The following is a 13,693-nucleotide window of genomic DNA, read 5'->3' as shown; positions in this document are numbered from 1 at the left end:
ACATTGACATACATACAGAAGTATGCATCGTATGTTAGATAACATTGACATACATACACAATTATACATCCTTGGTTAGATCACATTGACATACATACAGAAGTATGCATCCTTGGTTAGATAACATTGACATACACAATTATGCATCCTAGGTTAGATCACATTGACATACATACAGAATTATGCATCCTATATTAGATCACATTGACATACATACATAATTATGCATCCTAGGCTAGATCACATTGACATACATACATAATTATGCATTCTAGGTTAGATCACATTGATATACATACATAATTATGCATCCTAGGTTAGATCACATTGACATATATACAGAATTATGCAACCTATATTAGATCACATTGACATACATACATAATTATGCATCCTAGGTTAGATCACATTGACATACATACATAATTATGCATCCTTGGTTAGATCACATTGACATACGTACATAATTATGCATCCTAGGCTAGATCACAATGACATACATATATAATTATGCTTCCTAGGTTAGATCACATTGACATACATATATAATTATGCATTCTAGGTTAGATCACATTGACATACATACATAATTATGCATTCTAGGTTAGATCACATTGACATACATACATAATTATGCATTCTGAGTTAGCTCACATTGACATGTATACAGAAATTTGCATCCTTTGATAGATCACATTGACATACATACAGAAAAAGTGCATTTAAAAATAAAAGTAACAAAACTAATCATCAGGCATTTTCTCCACTATTGGTGTGACAGGCTTTTTCTTTTAAGTTGGTTCTAATTTTCTGTCCTCATATCTAATGGATTTTTATTGGCAGCTCACTCCAAATTTTATCTACCATATATTTATTGTACTTCTGTTTTAATAATTATCTATTTTTCTCACCCATGTGACAGAGAAATCTGCTTGTTTTGCTAACCTTACTTTTCCTGTCTCATTCTAGTCATCTCAGACCAATCGTCTCAGTCAAGGTGTCCACGCCCTCAGAACTACTTTTAAAAAAGAAACCCTTGTTGTCTTCTGCTGTGCCTGACGTAGTTGTACTAAAATCAAACAACAACAACAGCAACAAATATATAACAAAAACATAGTAACTTAAGTTAAATCCATGTTAAAAAGATACCTACAATATTTAATGACAAATAATACACTTACCAGCCAGAAGGAATCATTTATCCGTCAGCACATAATTCCATAAGCAAATTTCACTGTAGCACTTGCCATATTTCCAGGACAGAAAAATAAATCTTCAAAGAATCTGTGAACTTGAAAGTTTAGCACATGGTTATCCGCTAGAGCCCGTTTTTGGAGGGTCTATTATTATACACAGAGGTAATTTTACAATCAATATTAAGGACAACACAAGTATGTCACACACAGTTTCACCTCCTCGAAAGAAAAGAATAGTTATATACGATAGTGACACAGATCTCTAATTACCCATGAATAATCTAAAGAAAGATGTTACTCTTCGTTACAGCTTGTACTAAGTATAACTACAGTAGAGCTGAGTAGCCAATATCGTTTTGTTATTTACAATATAACTTTTCAAAATTGGAACATAAAAATAAAACAGTTTCTTGTAATAAATATTAATTATTTATTGTCAATTTCATATAACATCCATATATTAAATGTGATAATACCTCATATTATGCGACGTTTTATGCTGTTATTTTTCTTTGCTCACACGTATAAACTGTGTACTTTGGATGCAACGGCCACACCACAGCCCTCATTAACATATTTATATTAATGTACCGCATGTAAACATTGGACATGAACACTAGTGCAGAATTCCTTTTACTTTAAAGGAAAATATTGGGTGAGAAAAATAATCCACGTTGGGGTTTGGGCCGAGACAAAGAAATCCCAGTCATGGGTTTATATTATATGTCTCCCCACCAGGCTTGCCCAAGTGGGGAGACATATAATATAAACCCTTGACTGGGATTTCCTTGTCTCGGCCCAAACCCCAACATAGATTCTATATATCTTTGTATTGCATGGAATATAAGGTGACTACACTTATTGATGAATACCCTGATTTATATTTCCTTCATTTTCTGTATTTTGTATGAAACTAACCACATATTGTTAAGAATTCAGATATGCGAGAACTGTCTTGTGATCGGCACAATGTAACAAATCAACACAAGTTATGCTGCATTTTCTTTTTTTTGATAATTGTGTTTGAATAAGATGACTGGAAAGTTTAGTACAAGTGACATTTTTGGAGCTGCCAATCACACACAGTGAAATGCCTCCATTTGTGGGCATAATCTCCACCAAGGTTGTTGCAAAGTTTAATTGGTTGGTCTCAATAAATGGATCTGAACAAAGTGTATAATGTGTGTATGTACAACAAAACAACATGCATTTGGGCATTGGACATCACTGTACTGAATATGTAACCACAATACTAAACACATGCAAACAATGATAATAAGATAAACACTTGTTTACAATTCTAATGTTATCAGTCATTCTCCTGGGATATCCCTTTGTTTGTTGTATATTTGTATTTCTTTATAATAACTTCTGTGGACCTTGATTTCTGTCGTAGGAATCTGGAGTGACTGTGTACTTGGATGAGAATTAATTACTGGGTCATTATGTGGGCATCTGCTATGCGCAAATGCCTATACCAGTGACTTTGTAGCATCTTTGATTGGTGATGTGTGCATAGTCAAATGGGTATGCAGGCAATGGCGTGGGTGCCATAATTCACAGACTCAGATTTGGTTCTCCATAGAGTATAAATAAACAATTCTCCAATTTGTATTATAATATTTCTTTGTATATATACTGAGAGAGAGGAAGAGAGATTTCAACATTGTACTCTTTTTCCCAGCTATATTAGTGTTAGATTCTGTGATCGTTACTAACAAAAAGTATGTAAATGACTTTGTGTTTGTAAGTGTTGTTTGTTTGTTTTTTCCACCATGAAAAAAAAGGATGAGTAGATCTTGAAATCATTTAGCCATAAAACAGTTTCCCAAGATCAGGTGCCTTCAAAAAGAGTGTTATCTGACACATAATTTACAATCTGTATTCATATATATACATAAGTTTTGATTTTCTTTGCTAGGAACGTGAATTGAAGAGACAGCAAGCTTTGTTAATTAAAGAACAGGTAAAGTAGCAAGCTTAAGTGGGAGGGTCATCCGTAACTATATGAGGCTTCAGTGGGAGAGGCACCTGTAACTATGTAAGGCTTGAGTGGGAGGGGCATCTATAACTGTATAAGGTTTGATTGGGAAGTGCATCTGTAATTATATAAGCTTGAGTAGAAGGGACATCTGTAATTATGTAAGACTTGGCTGGGAAGGGTATCTTAACTGTCAGGCTTGATAGGTAGGGGCATCGGTAACTGTGGGAGGCTTGCATGTGAATGGCATCTGTAACTATGTAAGGCTTATTGGGAGGGGCATCTATAACTGTATGGTTTGAGTGGGAGGTGCATCTGTAATTACATGAGGCTTGAGTGGGAGGGACATTTGTAACTTTGTGAGGCTTGAGTGGGAGTGGCATTTTGAACTTTGTAAGACTTGAGTGGGAGGGGCATTTGTAATTATGTAAGGCTTGAGAGGGAGGGGCATCTGTAACTATGTAAGGCTTGAGGGTTAGTGGCATCTGTAATTATGTAAGGCTTGATTGGGAGGGGCATCTGTAACTATGTAAGACTTGATTGGGAGGGGCATCTGTAACAAATTGGGAGGGGAATCTGTAACTGTGTAAGGCTTGATTGGGAGGGGCATCTGTAATTATGTAAGGCTTGATTGGGAGGGGGATCTGTAACTATGTAAGGCTTGATTGGGAGGAGCATCTGTAACAGATTGGGAGGGGCATCTATAACTATGTAAGGCTTGATTGGGAGGAGCATCTGTAACAAATTGGGAGGGGCATCTGTAACTATGTAAGGCTTGAGGGGGAGGGGCATCTGTAATTATGTAAGGCTTGATTGGGAGGGGCATCTGTAACTATGTAAGGCTTGATTGGGAGGAGCATCTGTAACAAATTGGGAGGGGCATCTGTAACTATGTAAGGCCTGGTTGGCAAGGCCATCTATAATTATGTAAGGCTTGAGATCTTAAGGACATTTTTAAGAAATGATTATATGAAATATGCAACATAAAATGGTAATAAATGTAAAAACTTGAAAGATTTAATGTCTAAATTATGGTAACTGTAAAATCATAATATTCATTGAAGATATAATTACTGTACATTCTGTTGTTTTAGTTGGTTTTAGTTTCCATAGTGTTTATGAAAAAAAGCATTTTTGTTTGTCCTGAAATTTGTCTATTGAATAGCAGGGTTTTTTTTTTTACTGTGGAGGTTCATTGTTAGTTGGGTCCTTAAATTTATGGTACTTAGGAACTTAAAATTGAAGAAAAATGATTTTATATTCAAGCCAGAGTAGTTTATCTTTGTTTCCTGTAGGAAACGATTATCCTTGACATTAAACTATGTGAAAAAGAGTATTGCATATTTAGTGTTAAAGAAAACAAAATTGTATCTCCACAAAAGGATTTATTTTCTCTCAGACCATTAATATTTTTCATTTTAGTTGTCCACATGTATTTGCTCTATTCCATGGTTTGTACAATCTTGAAAAATCCTTTAATTTGAGGGTTTGCCTTGAAAACTCAGCTTTTGCTGGCTAAGGCTGGAAAAAATTGAATGTTTTCAATCAGTTTCCTAAATTTAATTTGAAAGGAATTTAGATGTAAGATTTTGTTTAGGACATGACAAAACAAAAGACAGATTTGAAATGAATGCTGGTGCTTTGGTGATTATGCCATTCCTTTGGAGGCTGTTATGACATGATAATGTGTTAATATAAATGTTACATGTATAAAAACATGGGTATATTAATGCTTATGACAGCATAGTCATGTGATAGTCATGTGATAAATAAGCTTGTTGACATTGTATACATTATAGTGTTGCAATCTTGATTTTATCAACTCTTTCTCAAGCGGTGAGAACAAACTGCATTCACTTGCTGTAAACAAACTGCAAGAGAGTGTAGTTTTTACTGGGTTTTTTCCCCTCTAGACTGATATCTGCATTCATAGACTGATATCTACATTCACTTGATGTAAACAAACTGCACGAGGGTGTAGTTTTTACTGGGTTTTTCCCCCTCTAGACTGATATCTGCATTCATAGACTGATATCTGCATTCACTTGCTGTAAACAAACTGCACGAGGGTGTAGTTTTTACTGGGTTTTTCCCCCTCTAGACTGATATCTGCATTCATAGACTGATATCTGCATTCACTTGATGTAAACAAACTGCACGAGGGTGTAGTTTTTACTGGGTTTTTCCCCCTCTAGACTGATATCTGCATTCATAGACTGATATCTGCATTCACTTGATGTAAACAAACTGCACGAGGGTGTAGTTTTTACTGGGTTTTTTCCCCTCTAGACTGATATCTGCATTCATAGACTGATATCTGCATTCATAGACTGATATCTGCAAATTCTCAATGCAGATACAGTATGAACAGGCTGAGACTACTGAAATATTTGCTTCTCTACAGGAGAGAGAAAGACGGCGGCAGCATCTGATTCTGCTGAAGGCATTGGAACAGCGGAAAAAGCAGGAGGTATGTTTATTTCAAATCTTGCTTTTATTAGCTTTCAGTACCTCTTGCTTTATTTCTCATCCATGTGGCAGAAAAATCCCTTGGAATCACATTTCTCTTGTTATCATGAGTCAGTAATCTTGGATATTTTGTTAGTAATCTGGATCTTTGGTTGGTAATCTTAGAAACTTGGATCAGTTATCTTGGTCTTTTTTGGCATTATTTAACCTTTCCAACAGGATTGTTGTTAGTTGACATAGGCATCAACGTCATCGTTTTGCATTGTGGTCAGTTTCCCTGATACCGTTATATGTACAGTGATGAAGTTTGGCTATATTTGTTGTGAAATGTACTGCTCTTCAAAGAGACCTTTATTTCACGCTCCATTGATTTTGCTGGATATTTCAGAATATGCTTTGGCTAGACAGATGAGACATAGCATTGTGTGGAATTCAAGTAGATTCTGTTTGTTGTGTCTGTACTAAAAGGTAATGAAAACATAAAATGGTGTTGAATTCCAGTAGATTATGTTTGTCATGTCTGTACTAAAAGGTAATGAAGCATAAATACAACTTTTCCACTGCTGATAGCATGGTCATCATGGGCAGCATGGTCCTCATGGCCAGCATGGTCATCATGGCCAGCATGGTCATCATGGGCAGCATGGTCATCATGGGCGGCATGGTCATCATGGCCAGCATGGTCATCATGGGCAGCATGGTCATCATGGGCAGCATGGTCATCATGGGCAGCATGGTCATCATGGCCAGCATGGTCATCATGGGCAGCATGGTCATCATGGCCAGCATGGTCATCATGGGCACATAGTTCACAACTACTGAGGGTATCAATATTTTCATCATTGCAAATGTTAGGCCTATTGATGGTGTCAATATTTTCATCATTGCAAATGTTAGGCCTATTGATGGTGTCAATATTTTCATCATTGCAAATGTTAGGCCTATTGATGGTGTCAATATTTTCATCATTGCAAATGTTAGGCCTATTGATGGTGTCAATATTTTCATCATTTCAAATGTTAGGCCTATTGATGGTGTCAATATTTTCATCATTGCAAATGTTAGGCCTATTGATGTTGTCAATATTTTCATCATTGCAAATGTTAGGCATATTGATGGTGTCAATATTGTCATCATCATTGCAAATGTTAGGCATATTGATGGTGTCAATATTTTCATCTTTGCAAATGTTAGGCCTATTGATGGTGTCAATATTTTCATCATCATTGCAAATGTTAGGCCTATTGATGGTGTCAATATTTTCATCATTGCAAATGTTAAGCCTATTGATGGTGTCAATATTTTTATCATTGCAAATGTTAGGCCTATTGATGATGTCAATATTTTCATCATTGCAAATGTTAAGCCTATTGATAGTGTCAATATTTTCATTATTGGAAATGTTAGGCCTATTGATGGTGTCAATATTTTCATCATCATTGCAAATGTTAGGCCTATTGATGATGTCAATATTTTCATCATTGCAAATGTTAAGCCTGTTGATGGTGTCAATATTTTCATCATTGCAAATGTTAGGCCTATTGATGGTGTCAATATTTTCATCATCATTGCAAATGTTAGGCCTATTGATGGTGTCAATATTTTCATCATTGCAAATGTTAGGCCTATTGATGGTGTCAACACGAGTTTGGTACATATCATGATTGACAGATATTGGTAGATTTCCAACTACCATGTTGTGATGAGTTAGAGGTGTATCTCTCTCTCTTTCTCTCTCTCTCTGTCTGTCTGTCTGACCAAACTATATTTATGATTTACAAGTGACTCGTTTATTTCACAGGAAAGAGAAAGACAAAAGGAAGAGAAATTAGCAGAGAAGAGAATGAGCAAAGAAAGAAAAATTGTGAGTATACTGATCATTGGAACTGTCATATATATATATATATATATATATATATATATATATATATATATATATATATATATATATATATATATATATATTGTAACATCTGTTCATTTTGCAAAGCAGTTTGTTTTGTTTTACATTGTATTCACCAATCTACACTCTCAGAATGCAGATATGAGTGACATCCTTTTATTTAACATTAGAGGTCATTTGAGGTAAAGAGTTTTAATACGTAATGGGCTGATCATTCACATTAATCAAAAAAATAATTTAGAACACAAAAAGGTAAGGATCAGTCTTATTGACAGTATATGCAATGTTTTACACAATTATACCTTAACATCTATATTATTTTGGTGTGTGATTGTTGAAATTCCTTCTAAATGGACAATCTTTTACCCCCAAATGACCTCTGATCTTTGGAATTCTTGAGTGTGTAGAAAGGCAAAGTGTTGATTATTGTGTTGCAATGCACAAACAAGTTGGAAGGTGCTCCTGCCACCCCTAATGCTCTACCATTGTCCCTTTTGGGGTTTGTCCCACTGCTATTCACCACATTCCTCAAATACCTTTTATATTAAACTGCTATTTTCTATGGCTTAAATATATTAGTATGATTGATGTAAAATTCATTGGTGAATATAACTGTCTGTTTTTTTACTCGTCCACCCACTGCCAAAATGATTGAATTAATAAATTTCATCATGCAGTAAGTCCTTTGGTTGCAAGAAAAACTTTCTTTTGGTCACCTCAGAAATTAGAACTTTGTTTCCTAAATATGTATAGCAAATTCCTAACTAGAAGACTGGTAGTATCTACTGCTTCCAACCCGTTCTATCGGCCATTTTTGGAACTTAGTCTTTAAATGATGATGTCATTTTAACTTTTCGTTTTTTCAGTACTCCATTTTTGTCGTCATCCAAGGAATTCACTTTACCTTGTCTGTTACTGATTTTGACAGAATTTGTGGTTGCTTAAATTTTGAATTACCTAGTTGAAAATTCCATCTGTATCAGAGACATAGCTATAAATTTGAATACAATAGTTCTTTTACAGTACCATTGTTCTTTGTTCTGTGTTCTATTCAGGGACACTTATAGTGTGTTACATACATGATATATGCAATATTAGCATAAACGTGTACATCTGTGATATGTGCAAGGTTGCCTTGTACTGGTGTACCAGTCTGATTAAAATCAGATCTCCACTCGCCTACATGAAGATCTGATGACCGCTTAAGGGTCATGTTCTGATGACCTTTGAATTAGCCAATGGAAATGCAGCGTTCAAAAATCTGAAAGTGTATCAAATCATTCGGTACACACTGATGCTCTTAATTGACACTGCTCAGTCTCCAAACATAAAGATATAAGACTTCATCTGATTGACTGATAAAATTAGTGGTTATGGTAATAACATACATTACCAGAACATGACCCCTAAGTGGTTACTGTCAGATCTTCATGTATAACAGTGGAGATCTGATTTTAATCTGATTGACTGGTGTACATCTGTGATATATGCAAGGTTGCCTTATACTGGTATTCATCTGTGATATATGCAAGTTTGCCTTATACTGGTATGCATTTGTGATATATACAAGGTTGCCATATACTGGGATACACGAATGATGTGCAAAATACAGTCCAATCAGTTTAATGGGATCCATGACTGAATGCACATTATGCAGAGGTAGTCTTATAGTAAGCTGCTTTATAGTGAGGGAGTCCACTGTGCTAACATAATAATAAGAATTCTTTATTTCAGACTACATAGTCCATACATCTAAATTAAATATAGATATTAAGTAAAAACAATGTAAACTAAAAGAACATATCATATGTACAAGTATACAGATACATCTACAACAATTAATTGTGCCATGCATTGTTAAGAATGAAATTAAGTGGTACATTTAAAGAATAATTTGTTCCATCTGCTAATAGTTTGAGAATTTAAATGAATGTCATAGTTCCAAAGAGATTTCAATATACAGTTCTTACTATTAGATATTCTTGTCATAATTGAGAATACATACTTTCTCATTACTACATCAAAACTGAATACATTATAATTTAGCAAGACCTAATAGAAAACGAAGACTGATATTATAACCAATAACTAGATTTCTTTTCATACATTCATTAAAGTTTGTTCACAGAGGTGCACAATACATAGTGCAGCAATAAAATTGGAATAATCTAATTTTGATATTCAGTGAACAATTCTTAAATTTACATAGAAGCATGTTTGTTCGAGTACACAAAAATCGGTAATATCTTCATTATCTGACCGATTGGATTTCAAAATATGATCCAAATACGTATAACTGATGACATACGTGAGAGCATTGCTGTTAAGATGTACAGGGGGAGGAGATGGTAATTTGAAAGAAGTTGGCTGAAAGACCATGCGTACTGATTTTTTTGTATTATAGATTATATCATCCTGAAATGCATATTGTTCACATATCTTTAATAATTTCCTTAAACCCACGATAGAAGGACTTATCAATGTCATATCATCAGCAAAACTAAAATTGTTGAGAAACAGCTCATTTGGTGGCAGACATAACTCCATGTAACACTGACCCAGCTTATGATTTAACTCCTCTATAAATATACTAAATAACATGGGGGAAAGAATACCCCATGCTTCACCCCATTGGTTACATGAAAAGTGCTGGATATTACACTTCCCCATCATAATACATAATACACATAATACAACTGTTTGCCATACCATTTAACTAAATATGAACTATGTAGACAGGTATTTTAATATCAATCAACTTTTTAAAGAGTGCCCAATGACTGACCCTATCAAATGCCTTACTAGCATCTAAGAAGCATGCAAACACATGGCTGCCATGTTCTACATAATAGCTGTTAGTTTCCTTAAAACATATAGGCATAAATCTGTTGAATTCTGCTTTTTAAAACCAAACTGATTATCGGAGATTGTGACTTCACATCAATGCAGTATGATGCATTCAAATATTTTTGAAATAATAGTCGTAAGAGCTATAGGTCTGATGTTTTTTTTGTCCGCCAGGTTACCAAGTTTGCTTTTTTAGTAGCGGTATAATTGTAACTTTTGTGAAGTCATCTGGTAAAAAGTTGTGCACAAACATACGATTAAATAAAATCATCAATAGCACATGAAGTCTAGTATCTGAAAATCTAAAATGTTCCACAAGTAAAAAATCTGATCCTGGACATTTATCACCTTTTTGTCTTGTTATTGCACTTTGGATCTCAGATAATGTAATTACCTCAATACGAGCAGAAGGGGTATTCAATGCTAAAAGCACATGCTTCTTATTCGATTCATTTTTAACACTACTAAGTATGTCTTCAAAATGATTTTTCCACATGTTGCATATATTTCTCTGACCATGGTTCCCATCAATGCAAATTGGTAGTTTATTGGAAGTTGTTGTAGTATTTTGTTTAACTTTCTTCCTGAATTCACGTGGATTGACATTTTCAAATTTTTATGCTAGCAAGTCTGTTCTATGTTTTACTTCTGCCTTCTTACAAAGTCTAAGAGCATACTTAAATTGTGTTATTGTTTGGTGCATTTGGTTAGTGAGATGGCCATGATGAGGTTTACCATTATCACATCACATAAGGTAAGCATTTCGTGCAAAGTTGTGTAGTTCTTTGACACAGTCATTCCAGCCTGGTATAACCCTGTGACCACGTTTGGATTTACTGGTCAAGCTTTACCGGAGTTAGACAAAGCTTTTACTAACATAAAAGCATTCATTGATGAGATTGCAAAATATGATGGCCCTTTAAAAACGAAATACTTGATGTTAGCTCAGTGAGGTAAAATACGTTTTTATTTCATCCAGGAACAAAGAAGAATGGAGATAGTCCTGGCACAGGAGCTAAAGAAACCAAGAGAGGACATGGAGCTACGAGATCACAAGGTTTGTTGGTATTTTTGTTCTGATCCAAATGTTAGGCAGGGCTGCGAGTGACCGAGTGGTCTAAAGCGCTCTTCGTTATGGATCACTGCCAACTTACCTAAGTCTGTTGCGGTATGAGTCTAAGATTCAGCCAATGTGGGTATGTAAGAAAGCTTGCCAGTAGCTTCCCGTGGGTCGGTGGTTCTTTCCGGGGTTTTCCCGGGTTCTTCCTTCACCATTAATACTGGCCGCCATGTATAGCCTATCGTGTGCTGAAAAATGGCATTAAACCCCACAACAACAACAAATGTTAGGCACAATAAATTTTCTGGATCAATTTGGGATTACATACATAAATGCATGCATGCATGCATCCATACACACACACACACACACACAGGTGGGTATGTGAGAAAGTTTGCCAGTAGCTTCTCGTGGGTCAGTGTTTCTTTCCGGGGTTTTTCTGGGTTCTTCCTCCACCATTAATACTGGCCGCCCTGTATAGCCTACTGTGTGCTGAAAAATGGCGTTAAACCCTACAACAACAACATACATACATACATACAAGCATACATGCATACACACATGCACATACACACTCACACACACACACACACTGCCTGCAGACAGTGGTCCACGTGTTCTCATATAATATGGGAATATTTATGGGTCCCATTAAATTGAACCCTCATAATACCCCCCCCATACATCCATGATAGTAAAGACATAAAAACAAAGATGATGCTATTAATACTGTAATGCCAAAGATGCATTATTGATAACAGTAGAATAACACAAGTATATCCGTGATGCATTTTGTTTCTCTGCCATATGTTATTTGCTATCACAAATAGTTCTTCCTGTCAAAAGCATGTCGTGAAAGATTGACCCAAACACAGCAGACAATTATCAGGGAAGGGTGGTGGGGTTGGATGTCTAAGTCTGACATGAACAGAAATTATTTCAAATTCCTAGAAAACTTTAACTGTGTGCATGTCTCTATATATATATATATATATATATATATATATATATATATATATATATATATATATATATATATAACCTCCTTATAAATTATACATTGTATACACACATTAGCCTCTTTATAACTTATGCAGTGTATACACACGTTAGCCTACTTTTATTGCTGAATGCCTTGCTTATATTATACACGTTAGGCTCTTTGTAACTTATACAATGTATACACACATTAGCCTACTTTATAACATATACAATGTATACGCACATTAGCCTACTTTATAACATATACAATGTATACACACAAGAGCTGAATGATTTGCTTATATTAAAACTGCTTTAAACTTTGCTACAGCCAATGCCTGTGTTCCCACGACTCGAGGGAGTGAGGTTACAAGGAGCTGCTTATGCTGATATTCTCATGGTCCTAGAATTTCTTCACAACTTTGCTGATGCCCTGGGATATGGTGAGAAAATCACTTTCATGCTATGTCTACCTATTCATATATTCATATGTTTATGTGTCTGTCAGTTTTGTATCTACCTGCTGACCTATCAGTCGTTATATCAGCAGACTGACATACCCATCTGTGCTTCTATCAACATGTCTACAGACTGTCCTACCTATGTGTTTTTATCAACAAGTCTACAAACTGACCTACCTGTCTGTGTTTCTATCAACAAGTCTACAAACTGACCTACCCATCTGTCAGTCCATAATTTGAACCTGTGGGATTCTATGTTTTTGTGTATATACTTTGGCCTAGTTACCAACCTACTTAATATGCTTAAGTTAAGCAGCCACCTTACATATCAGCCTGCTGACAGTTTAATCCAAGAGCATCCAGCCTTGTTTGGCTTGCCATGTTTCTGTTTGTATTCAGGGACTGGCTAGTATTGCATCACAGGACCACGTGGTCTGTTGTCTCATCAAAACTCGGAAAAACTCTGCAATTTACAGAATCGTGGTATCTTGCGCGCAATTAATCAGTACCCACTTACGATATTTAATTTATAGACATTATAGTCGAATTAAAATTTTTAGAGAATTACACACATAAAAGGAAAGGTTTTATTTCTGGTCTCCTTTAATAATACTTTTGTATCCCAGCTAGCAAAAAGATTATCATTGGCACTCACAGTGAATGTATTTTAAAATAATGATTTTTATCTGCGAGATACCATCATATAGTTAACCTTGATACAATACAGTCTTGGTCATTTTGCACCTAATAACGTATCAGGCATGAATGGTAGGTGCCTTCAAGCAATCGGGTGAT

The 13,693-nt window shown here is 35.3% G+C and overlaps 1 protein-coding gene across 18 annotated transcripts in view; it reads left to right on the top strand.

The window, feature by feature from the left end:
* Positions 1 to 13,693, top strand: part of LOC149769964 (bromodomain adjacent to zinc finger domain protein 2B-like) — a 131,947-nt gene that overhangs the window by 75,153 nt on the left and 43,101 nt on the right. For 7 of the 18 annotated variants that reach the window (XM_089949608.1, XM_089949591.1, XM_089949604.1 and 4 more), the window contains 5 exons: positions 3,118 to 3,162; positions 5,534 to 5,647; positions 7,448 to 7,510; positions 11,376 to 11,453; positions 12,769 to 12,880. In XM_089949608.1, the coding sequence (XP_089805734.1) occupies positions 3,118 to 3,162; positions 5,534 to 5,647; positions 7,448 to 7,510; positions 11,376 to 11,453; positions 12,769 to 12,880 (412 nt within the window). The remainder of the gene's footprint in view (positions 1 to 3,117; positions 3,163 to 5,533; positions 5,648 to 7,447; positions 7,511 to 11,375; positions 11,454 to 12,768; positions 12,881 to 13,693) is intronic. The other 11 variants (XM_089949607.1, XM_089949606.1, XM_089949600.1 and 8 more) reach the window with 3 other exon arrangements.

This window comes from Sinohyriopsis cumingii, unplaced genomic scaffold, assembly GCF_028554795.1.
Source record: "Sinohyriopsis cumingii isolate HCF-2022 unplaced genomic scaffold, ASM2855479v2 utg002917l, whole genome shotgun sequence".
Lineage (NCBI taxonomy): Eukaryota > Metazoa > Mollusca > Bivalvia > Unionida > Unionidae > Sinohyriopsis > Sinohyriopsis cumingii.
The sequence above is the reverse complement of the archived record's forward strand: the minus strand, read 5'-3'. Positions and strand labels throughout refer to the sequence as shown.